Source organism: Mercenaria mercenaria, chromosome 11 (genome assembly GCF_021730395.1).
Source record: "Mercenaria mercenaria strain notata chromosome 11, MADL_Memer_1, whole genome shotgun sequence".
Lineage (NCBI taxonomy): Eukaryota > Metazoa > Mollusca > Bivalvia > Venerida > Veneridae > Mercenaria > Mercenaria mercenaria.
The window spans coordinates 37,031,860-37,044,009 of record NC_069371.1 but is presented as its reverse complement, the minus strand read 5'-3'; the positions used below and the strand labels follow the sequence as shown (position 1 = coordinate 37,044,009).

The 12,150-nt window shown below is 33.5% G+C and overlaps 2 protein-coding genes across 2 annotated transcripts in view; one reads left to right on the top strand and one right to left on the bottom strand.

Moving 5' to 3' along the window:
• The window catches only part of LOC123531779 (putative amine oxidase [copper-containing]), a 49,125-nt gene that overhangs the window by 24,274 nt on the left and 12,701 nt on the right, over positions 1-12,150 (bottom strand). The gene's annotated exons all lie outside the window — the stretch shown is intronic.
• Positions 2,652-6,149, top strand: LOC123532562 (uncharacterized). Its single transcript, XM_045314020.2, has 6 exons — positions 2,652-2,752; positions 3,065-3,136; positions 3,427-3,573; positions 4,487-4,588; positions 5,012-5,198; positions 5,938-6,149. Exons 1-6 carry the CDS (start codon positions 2,750-2,752, stop codon positions 5,976-5,978), a joined length of 552 nt encoding a protein of 183 aa, XP_045169955.2. The 5' UTR covers positions 2,652-2,749; the 3' UTR covers positions 5,979-6,149.

Genomic DNA, 12,150 nt, shown 5'->3' with positions numbered 1-12,150 from the left:
ATTGAAACGATTTTTAGTCGTTTCGCATTCTGGTATAAGAATACTCTTTAAAATATGTCCAGCCTTTTCTGCAACATTTATGTCGTTCCTGAAACACGTTACATGACCGCTAATATTAGTTTTTTAGCCGTTAACATTAGTTTTAAGCCTAGTGTTAAATGATTTAATTCTATAGCTGAGTACAATAAACTTATTATATTTGATGTAGATTATACAAATCCACCGTTAATTGGTGTGATATATATTACGTGTATAAACTGTAGTTTGAACAAGACCGTTGTAGAATCAAAATCCCGTACCGTAAAAAGATTTTGTTGAGATACAATTTTAGCTAATTAATTAATTAATTGATATTCGTCGTATCGTTCCTTTTGGTAAATATTGCAACCATATGAAATGCATATTCTCCAAGTTATCCGCGATCTATGATACAGATTTCATGAATAAATCTCTTGTACTTTCAACTTGAAGAACGTCTTAGCAGAATCAACATTTTGTGACGAACAAATGGCCAATCAGAAGGGAACAAGGAAAAAATATATATGCAACCCATATTGCTGCTAAATATGAACTAAACTGCATAAACAGATTTTATTTCTGGATCTACCTAGATTATAAATTGAATAGTACGTAGTATGAAGTACATATTAGGTATATTTTCTTCGGTGTATAAAAAAAAATTGTAGCTGTACATATTAAACACTCTTATCTGTTCATACTATATATCGGTTCTTTGGTTTTTTTTTTGTTTTGCTTTAATTTCAAAACAACAAGAGCCTTTCACCCTACATATGATATTTGTTTTTCAAAATTAATCTTTGAGATAACCCGCATTCCTTTTTTACTATTCGTCAGAAAAAAGTACAAATAAGATGGAGTTTCCGTTTTAGATAAGTTTTTTGTATAAACATTTTTTTAACTCTTCCTGTTAACAAACCCTACTGTGGCATGTTTTGAATAAAAAGTAACGATGTTTCAAAACATCAGTCTGCAGGATAAACTAGAATCAAAAATATTTCAATTATTAACAATTTAAAAATATTCTGATTTGCGTTGACAATATAAGTGAACCTCTCCCTTTATTCTTTTTTTTTTACTTTTAAAAGTTATGATACTTGTAAAGTAAATCAGTATTGTAATGGCATCGCATCGAATCGAAATCCGATTCCGTATTTTCGACGCCTGGACTTATTTCATTTATATTCATGACCCGATATATAAGTATTACTTCGTTTTAAGAGGGTGTGTGAGGGGAGGGTGCGAGGGGGGGGGGGGGGGGGGAAGTCAATTGTGGCTACAATAAAAATAAAATATTAATATATAATAGTTGGGGTAATATATTATATTATAACAGTATATTTGGTTGTTATGCATGTAACCGCGCAAGATCCAGGCTTGGGAAAAACACTAGCGTCTGAATAAAAAGATTCCAGATCAAGCCACTATTATAACCTATTATAACATTTTATCTATGTATAAGCGATATGTCTTTTGTTATACTACTATATTATATATAGACGGCGGGTAAATCGTCCCATAGACAAGACATACAGTTCTTTCTTCTAATTAAATGTTAAAAATCATAAAAAAAAACTTGAATTAAATTTGTGTGCTGTACTAGACTATATTCAGACCGAATATAAGAATGTAGTCTGTGTTCAGACCGTATGTTTTGTTCATAGGAGATAACCCCTGAGACTATTCAAATTTTGTATAATTATGCCCCTTTTCTTCTCATACGATAATCAGAGCCAAGACTGATGAATATATAAAAGAATTATTAAAAAAAAAAAAAAGATTATCTAGTCGGTAGCCAGACTAATAAGAATGCGTTACTGAACTAAGTCTGGATTAATATAGATCTGTGACCGCATGGAAACATGCTGGACTACTAAACCAGGTGTCGTGCGATCGAATCCCGAACAAAAAATAATTATATTCATCATACTAATAATTTACAGCTGGCTAGTAAAAATATAAAAATTGAATGTAAAAACAAAATATATAAATATTTTTACCATCGATGTAATCAAAGGTGTACGTGTGTTTATTTTGAAGAATGTCAATATCTGACATATTTCCTAAACATGTTCTATCCTGTATCAAAGACGTTGCACGGAAGACATTAGGACAACTACGTATCTTTCAACAAAGAAACAATCAAAATGTAATCCTAAAAATTTACTGCCCGAAATCGATAGTTTTTTTTTTGGTTTCCGTCCCCTCCTGATTGGTTACTTGATTTTAAAGAGGCGGAAGAAGTGTAAAAACCTTTTGTCTACTGAGGTGGTGATGATGGTAGATAAATCAAATTTTTACTAAAGTCACTAACTGCTCATTGAAGTTTAAATGTTATTGCTCTCGTGGCACTGAAAAGCCTTGAAAGGAAGCAACAAAAAAGAATCAGGACGGTCACGAAGGACTGATAAAATCACATCGTCCAAAACATTCCAATAACGTTGAAACATAAAATTGCTCTATCGATTGTTGTGAAACTAGCAGCCTATAGGCGAAAGGTTATCAAAAGGCAAATGTGTGTGTTTTGTTCTTACTCTTAAAACAGCATAATTGTTCGTACTTTTCTTAATAGACGCGGAAGATGTTATAGCCTTCTGATCACGTGATCGAGATGAAACTATAGATACACCCAACATAATGATATTTATGATAACGACTCCAAGTCAAGACAAAACAACAATCTTTCATTGTTGTAAACGTCTTGTTGAAGATTTTGAAAATTTCAGATATCATGGTTAGCAATATTTGACTGAATATTCTTCGTTTGGTTTACTCTTTGAAAGCTTATTAACGTTATGATTTATGTAAACCAAAACAGATCGCTTCAAAGAGAACAGGATGTTTTATCTTTGATATGCAATTTGAGCTTGTCCTTTTTATTTATTTAAAATGGACTTATTTGAAGTTGTAGGTCTGGGTTAGGAAACCGTGTGGGTCTAATGAGCATGCCATTGGGTTATATAATTATGTAGAATTATATGTAGTTTTAATATTATGTAATACACGCTCTGCGTATGTAATTCACTGTTACAAATTTTATTTACAGGGATACACCAAAGCAGTTGCTGTATACGTCGTCCTTTCGGCGATTATCTCGTCTACGGCAGCCTTGCCAGAGGTATATTTTTTCGTTTCAAAACATGTATTAACTTTTAGTAGACTTAAGTGATGATTGCTAAAGTTATGCATTTGAAACATAGAACGCAGCGACATGAAATAATAATAGTTGAACCGCTGTTGACATCTTACAAGAAATTCTGAGGATGTATTTATTCCAAGGCAAATCCGATAAGTGAAAAAACTCTAGGTTTCAAAAATATGGTAATAGGTTTACAACCACTAAATGTTCAAAAAAAAATGGCATACATTTTAGCACATGGACGAAGATCTTTTTTTATCTTTTTTCAGTATCATAAGGTCCGCACATATTATGCAAGCGGCGTGTATGCTGATGAAGACATAATGTTGGACGAAGGAGAAAAGTACGCTGTTGTCACCGTTTCAAAGATTAACGGAGAAGGAATTCCAACTATCAATCTTCATGACTTTGTTTCGGTAAGTTATGGTCTTTGTCAGTAGTGTGTAATTAAGAAATAATAAGTTACCAATCGTGGTTTATCGTAGAATAACCCGTGTTTTGAGTTCTTATGCGTAAGAAAATATCACGAATGCCGTAAGCCTGAGTGATATATTGTTTCGCATAAGAATGAAAAACTCGTGTTATTCTACGATAAATCACACTTGGGAACTTGTTATTTCGATTCTAACACGACATACTAGTATCAACAGTTAGTAAAAATGATAACTACTTTTTACGACCGTGCTACGCACCTGGATCGGATGACGTCATTGCACGCGAATGGTTTATTACAGAATAACCTGAGATAGATTTTGCTCTACATGTATGTAGGTTATTTGCTGGTCGTGTTAGAATTATAAAAATGGATTACCGCTCCGATGCACTCAGTGATATACAGTTGAAACTTGGAATTCTAAGGGATCGGAAGTTTTACTTCGAGATAACCGATATCCGACTTAAAATATTTTTGCACGTATTTTTAGGGACAGGACTTGAAAATGTCTTCTATATAGTCGGAAATTTGAGATAAGCGTTTCAACTGTATAATCTAAATTTCACACACGTTTGAGGCTAATTTGATACCTGCATGATTCATAAACTTATCTGCTTTTTATTAACATAATAAAAGTAATACAAATCATAAGTGCTACTTAAATGTTGCAAGTCTACAGTTATAATTGATCCAGAAATCTCTACTCTTAGAACTACGTCACAAAACATATTTCGATCAATTATTAGTTAACTAGTTAATTTGTTGATACATGCACTGAAAAGGATCCCAGTAACAACTATCTGAAATAGTTAAATAGCAGGACACCCATTATATAGCAATAACTTCATAACAATTATTGCTATATTTGATCAGACCTAAAATTCGTCTATCAACAGGGTTATTCCGCCATAAAAGATGTCGCAAATAAAACATGTTATATACAGAGATCAACACATACAATGGAAGGAATGAAAGACGAGATCTATCAGGCCGTGATAGTAAGTCAGTTGAACAGATTGAATAATACACGTATTATTTTTTCTATAAGCTTCATATATAAACACCCCCTCACTTTACAAAAACTATGTAAAGTTTCAAAAATTGTTGAATATGATTTTGTTTATATTTCATTTCATAGTAACTGTTCTTTCTTTTTGTAGATGCTATGTTTAAACAAGTGAAACTTATTGCGTAATGATTTGAATAAAACGCGGATACCAGTCACTACTTTACAATGAGATTTGTGCAATCAAGTCATTTTATACCATTTTTATCGATATTATTCAATATTGGTTCCATCTGAAACGGTGTCTTGTAATCATTAATCAGCCGAAGTAAGCGCACAATTTATTGTTTTCCAATGAACAATGATAAATCTACATAATTTTTCCAAAGTTTTGGCAACTTTTCGCTGATTTCAGAATAATGGTGAATACAAGATTTCACAGAGATTTGATTGCATCAAACAAGAACCTATCGTCAAATCGTGGCTGCCGATGTATGGTAGGAGAATTTCAGCGTTCTGCGAAAACTACGACTCCCGCTTCTTTGAACCGAAAGATGTAAAACTGACGAAAAGATCGACGAAAATTGTTTCACAAAATGCTCGTAAATATATTGTTTATATGATTAGAACGATGAATAATGTAAACACTTGGTCTGTATTCACCAATATCAAATAATCAATTTGCCTTAACTTCGCATTAATGAAGTTTGAACCAGTGAAATTTGAACGACTTGCTCGTAGCTGCTAAATGCACATTTCTGTGAGTACTGTGAGTATTTCAGTTAAATAACTGCAGGCAGTTATTCTAACCAGTGTTCCTGGATACATGTTCTCCGCAAGTAACTGCCAACTTCCCCACATGAATCAATGAATCAGAGGTGGAGGATGAATGATATCAAACACAATGTCTTTTTATCAAATCGTCGCAGAGAACATACGCCCCGTCCGGGGATCGAACCCACGACACCGCGATTCATAGATCTGCGCTCTCCCTATTGAGCTTAGCGGCTGGGCTGAAATTATTTCTGTTCAAATGGAATTGTTCTTCCTAATTCAAAAGTCGTTAGCCTTTAGTAATTAGAGTAAATGGATGTCAAGTGGGTGGCAAGTGCATGGCATTCATTGTGTTAAGACTGCACCAACACCACAGGTTTAACACTTAGAATTGTGTTGAAACAGTACACAACGACATCACAATACAGAAGACCAGATGTATGCGTTTTGCGACCAGTAACAGATTCTTATAAGTTATGACCTTTCCTAAACGGTAGTTAAGACAAGTTTTACAAGAAAATTAGCTGAATTCTATGTTTTCATACTGTATGCTATTTTGTTTTCCAGTTTGGTGTGTATTCTGCCTGTATGATGGGTGTTGGCAGTAAACATCTCCAGGACTACAGACCGCTACCGACTTCATATTGATTTAGACTGATTAACTTTATCATGTGTTTGAAATGTGTCGAGTGTTGTATACTTCCATGGAATACCTGACATTGTCTGCGACTATTTAGATAAAATGCAAGTGACATGAAAAATAAAGTATATTTCTCCAATTTGTGATATTTTTGTTTTTTATTCAAAGTATTCTAATAATAATGTCAATAAAGTAATTTTATAAGGACACTAACTGGTTCTCAGTCTGTGATATCGCTGCAGGACAGATATTGCACCTCACTTTCTGCACTGTCCATTTATATTGCTATAAAGATATTGTGTTGATTAAGCACACGATGTTTGTTTGATCAGTTGAACGCCGTTTTCAATAGTAATTCAGGTTTGCATCAATTAGCCATAACCAGTGTCCCTCGATTCTGCATATGTTACTTAGATAGTAACAACTTTTCACTGAATCCAAACGTACAGGTTTTACGTACCTTAAAATTACACCATGTATATTCTAAGTAGGGGTCATGTATCTTCTAAGAGATTTTCCTGTCATTTATCAAAAATCAAACTGCTTTGACCTGTTATTACAACACATACTTAAATTAGAGTTTTTTCATCAAAAACATTAGTCTCATTCAACAATGCATTCACAATAAAACTTACTTTAGACGTCTTTGATTACCCCAAGTGAAGAATAAGTGTTCGATAACCTTTCCGCCATTACGCGACTATGCCAGATAGCTCACGTAGGTCCTTTTAGTACTGTTAGGCCTATAAGAAAACCTGGCTCTCTATAATAGTGTCAGTTTCATTCATATAGTACCAGTAACTTAACTGCACGAAAGACATCCGAAAAAGTCTCAGCTTGATAAAATCAGTTTTCAATGTTTAATGGCATTTTCAGTATCGCGTGTCACTGCGTCCATTTTCCACCAAAATAGCTGTCAAACATAACGTTAAAACCAGTTCTCTTAACTGAAGCTTATTTTGCCCTATTTTGTCAGTTTTACTCTAATTTGCAGTCCAGTTGCACACTCACATACCCAATCTCACCTCCTCTGAGAGCTATAAATGTACACAATTTAGTCTGTAAATATGCGTTTTTAAAACACAAAAATAGACGCAAACCATGAAAATGTTGCTTTGGTATTTATCAATTTATTCATCAAAATTACAATAAAATCTGACCGGAATAGCCAATTCATATCCACATCAGAACAGATCTCAATTTTTGCCCATGTTTTCTAATATGATGTTATTCAAAACTTGATATAATTGCCAATATATTCTGTAGAAAGTATCACACATAGCTACACCCATTTCAAAGTAAAAAAAAAACACAACCTTATCTTATTTTGAAGAATTATCCTAAAACGAGGAGAAAAGTAGTGGTATGTGTTTTTCTAAGATAGTTTTTTTTTTCTGACTGCTTAAAGCACATCAGCCCGGTATAACAGTACCGACTCGTTTCCCAATAAGTACCGAAATACACACTACGCTGTTCTTACTCAAGATCACGCAAATATCATCAAACAACTGCTCCAGACTGACCCAAAGTAAATTACATACCATGCACCTAAATTCAATCATTTCAATCGCCCATTTCTCACCCAGTTCGAAAATTGGTACAAAGATACTTATTTGCCTATTTGCCTTACTATTTCATAAAGTACCTATCGGATTAGGGATATTACACGTATTTTATGTTTTCTAAATTTTATCGGTTTTTAAACTTATTTAGTTGTCATCAAAATAAGGATTTAAACATTTTTGTCAGAAATATTAAGTCAGACCTTACGTTAAGATCGAATAAGGAAATTCTCGACTTCTTGAGCAAAGCCAATCCTTCTAATACAATATTTAAGCTTTCAGAAACTTTTGAGTAAAAGTTTATTTTGTAAATCTATGATTTAAATGATCAAAATTCATAACAGAGATTTTTGTGTATTCTAATTTAATTTCTTGATGATAATACAGGTATTATAAATAATTTTGCATAATTCACGGGGCAGTCATAAATTTTGAATATCCAGTACAGTTTTTTTTTTTTTTTCAATTTGTAAAAGATCTATTTTGTCGGGGCACCTTCTTATTTATAAATTCCCGAAATTTCATAACATCATTTTGAGAAAAGGACGATTTTAATAATAGGACTTTAAAAATGTTTATGTATTCGCAGTTAGCTTCTAGCGAAATAGTTTTGCTTAATTGTAACTTTTGTGACATACGTTCTCCGTTGACTATAGAAAGGCGCTGTAAAACAACAATTGTTTTCAAGTTCTCTGTTATAAATTTCAAAGTTTATGGCACGTTCGTTAACAATGTTCTCAAAATTCTTTTACATACCTTTCTTTCTTAAGGATGTAACTGTCATCCAAGTACGCATTTAATATGCAAACATAGAAGTACGACGTAACAGTATAAAACAAGAGGACCATGATGGTCCTAAATCGCTCACCTGTTCCCACATGACCCAGTTTTGAGTATGACGTCGTTTTTTCTATTATTTGACCTATTGACCTAGTTTTCGAAGGTACGTGACCCTGTTTTGAACTTTACCTAGATATCATCAAGGTGAACATTTTTACTAATTTTCATGAAGATCTCATGAAAAATATGGCCTCTTGAGAGGTCACAAGGTTTTTCTATTTTTATACCTACTGGCCTAGTTTTTGACCGCACGTGATCCAGTTTCGAAACTGATCTAGATATTATCAAGGTGAACTTTCACATTAATTTTCATGAAGATCCATTGAAAAATATGGCCTCTAGAGAGGTCAAAAGATTTTTCTAATTTTAGACCTACTGACCTAGTTTTTGACCGCAGTTGACCCAGTTTCAAACTTGACCTAGATATCATCAAGATGATCATTCAGACCAACTTTCATACAGATCCCATGAAAAGTATGACCTCTAGATCGAGAGGTCACATGTTTTTTATATTATTTGACCTACTGACCTAGTTTTTTATGGCACGTGACCCAGTTTCGAACTTGACCAAGATATCATCAAGTTAAACATTCTGACCAACTTTTATGAAGATCCATTGAAGATTATGGCCTCTAGAGAGGTCACAAGGTTTTTCTTTTTTAAGACCTACTGACCTAGTTTTTGATCGCAGTTGACCCACTTTCAAACTTGACCTATATATCATCAAGATAAATATTCAGACCAACTTTCATACAGATCCCATGAAAAAATATGGCCTCTAGAGAGGTCACAACGTTTTTCAATTATTTGACCTACTGACCTACTTTTTGACGGCACGTGACCCACTTTCAAACTTGACCTAGATATCATCAGGATGAACATTCTGACCAATTTTTATGGAGATCTATTCAAGGTTATGGTCTCTAGAGAGGTCACAAGGTTTTTCTATTTTAAGACCTACTGACCTAGTTTTTGATCGCAGTTGACCCAATTTCAATATTGACCTATATATCATCAAGATAAACATTCAGACCAACGTTCATACAGATCCCATGAAAAATATGGCCTCTAGAGAGGTCACATGTTTTTTATATTATTTGACCTACTGACCTAGTTTTTTTAAGGCACGTGACCCAGTTTCAAACTTGACCAAGATATCATCAAGGTAAACATTCTGACCAACTTTTATGAAGATCCATTCAAGGTTATGGCCTCTAGAGAGGTCACAAGGTTTTTCTATTTTTTAGACCTACTGACCTAGTTTTTGACGGCACGTGACCCACTTTCAAACTTTACCTAGATATCAACAAGATAAACATTCAGACCAACGTTCATACAGATCCCATGAAAAATATGGCCTCTTTTTCTATTAATTGACATAGTGACCTAGTTTTTGAGCTCATGTGACCCAGTTTTGAACTTGACCTAGATATTATTTGGATAAAAATTCTGACCAATTTTCATGAAGATCCATTGAAAATATGGTCTCTAGAGAGGTCACAAGGTTTTTCTATTATTTGACCTATTGACCTAGTTTTCGAAGGTACGTGACCCTGTTTTAAACTTTACCTAGATATCATCAAGGTGAACATTTTCACTAATTTTCATGAAGATCTCATGAAAAATATGGCCTCTTGCGAGGTCACAAGGTTTTTCTATTATTTGACCTACTGACCTAGTTTTTGATGGCACATGACCCACTTTCAAACTTGAGCTAGATATCATCAAGTTGAATATTCTGACCAATTTTCATGAAGTTTCATGAAATATATGGCCGCTAAAGAGGTCACAAGTTTTTTTTTTCTTTTTAGACCTACTGACCAAGTTTTTGACTGCACGTGACCCAGTTTCAAACTTGACCTAGATATCATTAAGATGAACATTCAGACCAACTTTCATACAGATCCCATGAAAAATATGGCCTTTAGAGAGGTCACAAGGTTTTTCTATTATTTGACCTACTGACCTAGTTTTTGATGGCATGTGAACTACTTTCGAACTTGACCTAGATATCATCAAGGTGAACGTTCTGACCAATTTTCATGAAGATATTTTGAAATATATGGCCTCTAGAGAGGTCACAAGTTTTTTTCTATTTTTAGACATACTGACCTAGTTTTTAAAGGCACGTGACCCAGTTTCAAACTTGACCTAGATATCATCAAGATAAATATTCTGACCAATTTTCATGAAGATCTTTTGAAATATATGTCCTCTAGAGAGGTCACAAGGTTTTTTCTATTTTTAGACCTACTGACCTAGTTTTTGATGGCACGTGACCCAGTTTCGAACTTGACCTACGTATCATCAAGATGAACATTCTGATCAACTTTCATAAAGATCCCACAAAAAAATATGACCTCTAGAGTGGTCACAAGCAAAAGTTTACGGACGCACGCACGGACGGACGACGGACGCCGCGCGATCACAAAAGCTTACCTTGTCACTTTGTGACAGGTGAGCTAAAAAACTGTATAACTTAAAGGCAAAAACTTATTTCCATATCGATTTGGCCTACATTAAGGAAAAGTCAGCATTTTCTACCTTTTTGCATATAGCTGATGAAAATACTGACATAAGTTATAATCTACATAGGAACTTCAACTGTTGATTTTTCATAATTTTCAAAACGTTAACTGAATCTTGACTCTCATATCGGACAAAGTTCATTAAAGTTCATTCGCTGTTCTGTCCTTTCGTGCCTAACTTATAATTAGCTATCATCCCAATTGTCTATTTGTCACATTAACAGTACACAGAGTCAAACTGAATTGTTTTGAAAACAAAAAATGTTTCAGAGTCACGCAATCGTTTCAAAAGAACTTAAACCAACTGTCAAAATGATGTATTTATTCAGACTTATCACTCTACTGTTCAGTAAATGAACTTAACAGGAAGTACTTTTTTAAATTATTAAATAAAAAAAAAAACAACTGAAGCCGAAAGACATTGGTTCAGCAGGTTTTAATAAAACTAAGTTTTTTCCTTGTCCAAAATCTGTTCCTGTTGTATTACAAAACATTTTAATTTCAAAAAAAAAGATGCACTACTTAATTTCAAAACTTTGAAAATTGGAAAGCCATAGATGTTCAAGGAGACAAAATATATTTTGATGCTTTTCGAACTGATTTAAGGATATGTATACAAAGAGGGCCTTGCAACTTTCTAACATCTGAAAAATTAAAGTAAACTGTTTTATTGCATCCTGGATTTTCATTTTTCCGTTCATTTGGGGACCAATTTAGCCTACGTCCCACGTACTTTTTGTATTTCCTTTAACGATAATAAATCATTTTAATAGTTTTAACCAAATTTAACCAAAATACCCTTGCTACTTCATGTCCGTGATATATAACTTAATATTAGAAACAGTTCTATTCTGTTAAAAGATTAATTGTGGTGCGCGTATATTATGATATGCTTATATCTCGATGTCCTTAATGGAAATTGATACATGTATACGCCTCTATATCATAGTAATAATTTAACGAAAATGGAAGTCATAGTCTCCGCGTCCGAGTGAAGTTCCGCACCAGTTAAATTAATTCATGTTTATTTTACTGTTTGAAATATTGAAATGTTTTAAAAAATAAAAAGAGTTATATTTCAATTAAACACTGAAAAATACTAACCGTATTGCTCAAACAGCGGTTTTATGACGTACGTCTCCAATTTTTACTTTATTACGTTTTTTTTATTTGGAGTGTATTGATGTACTGATCAGTTTTGAGGTTAATA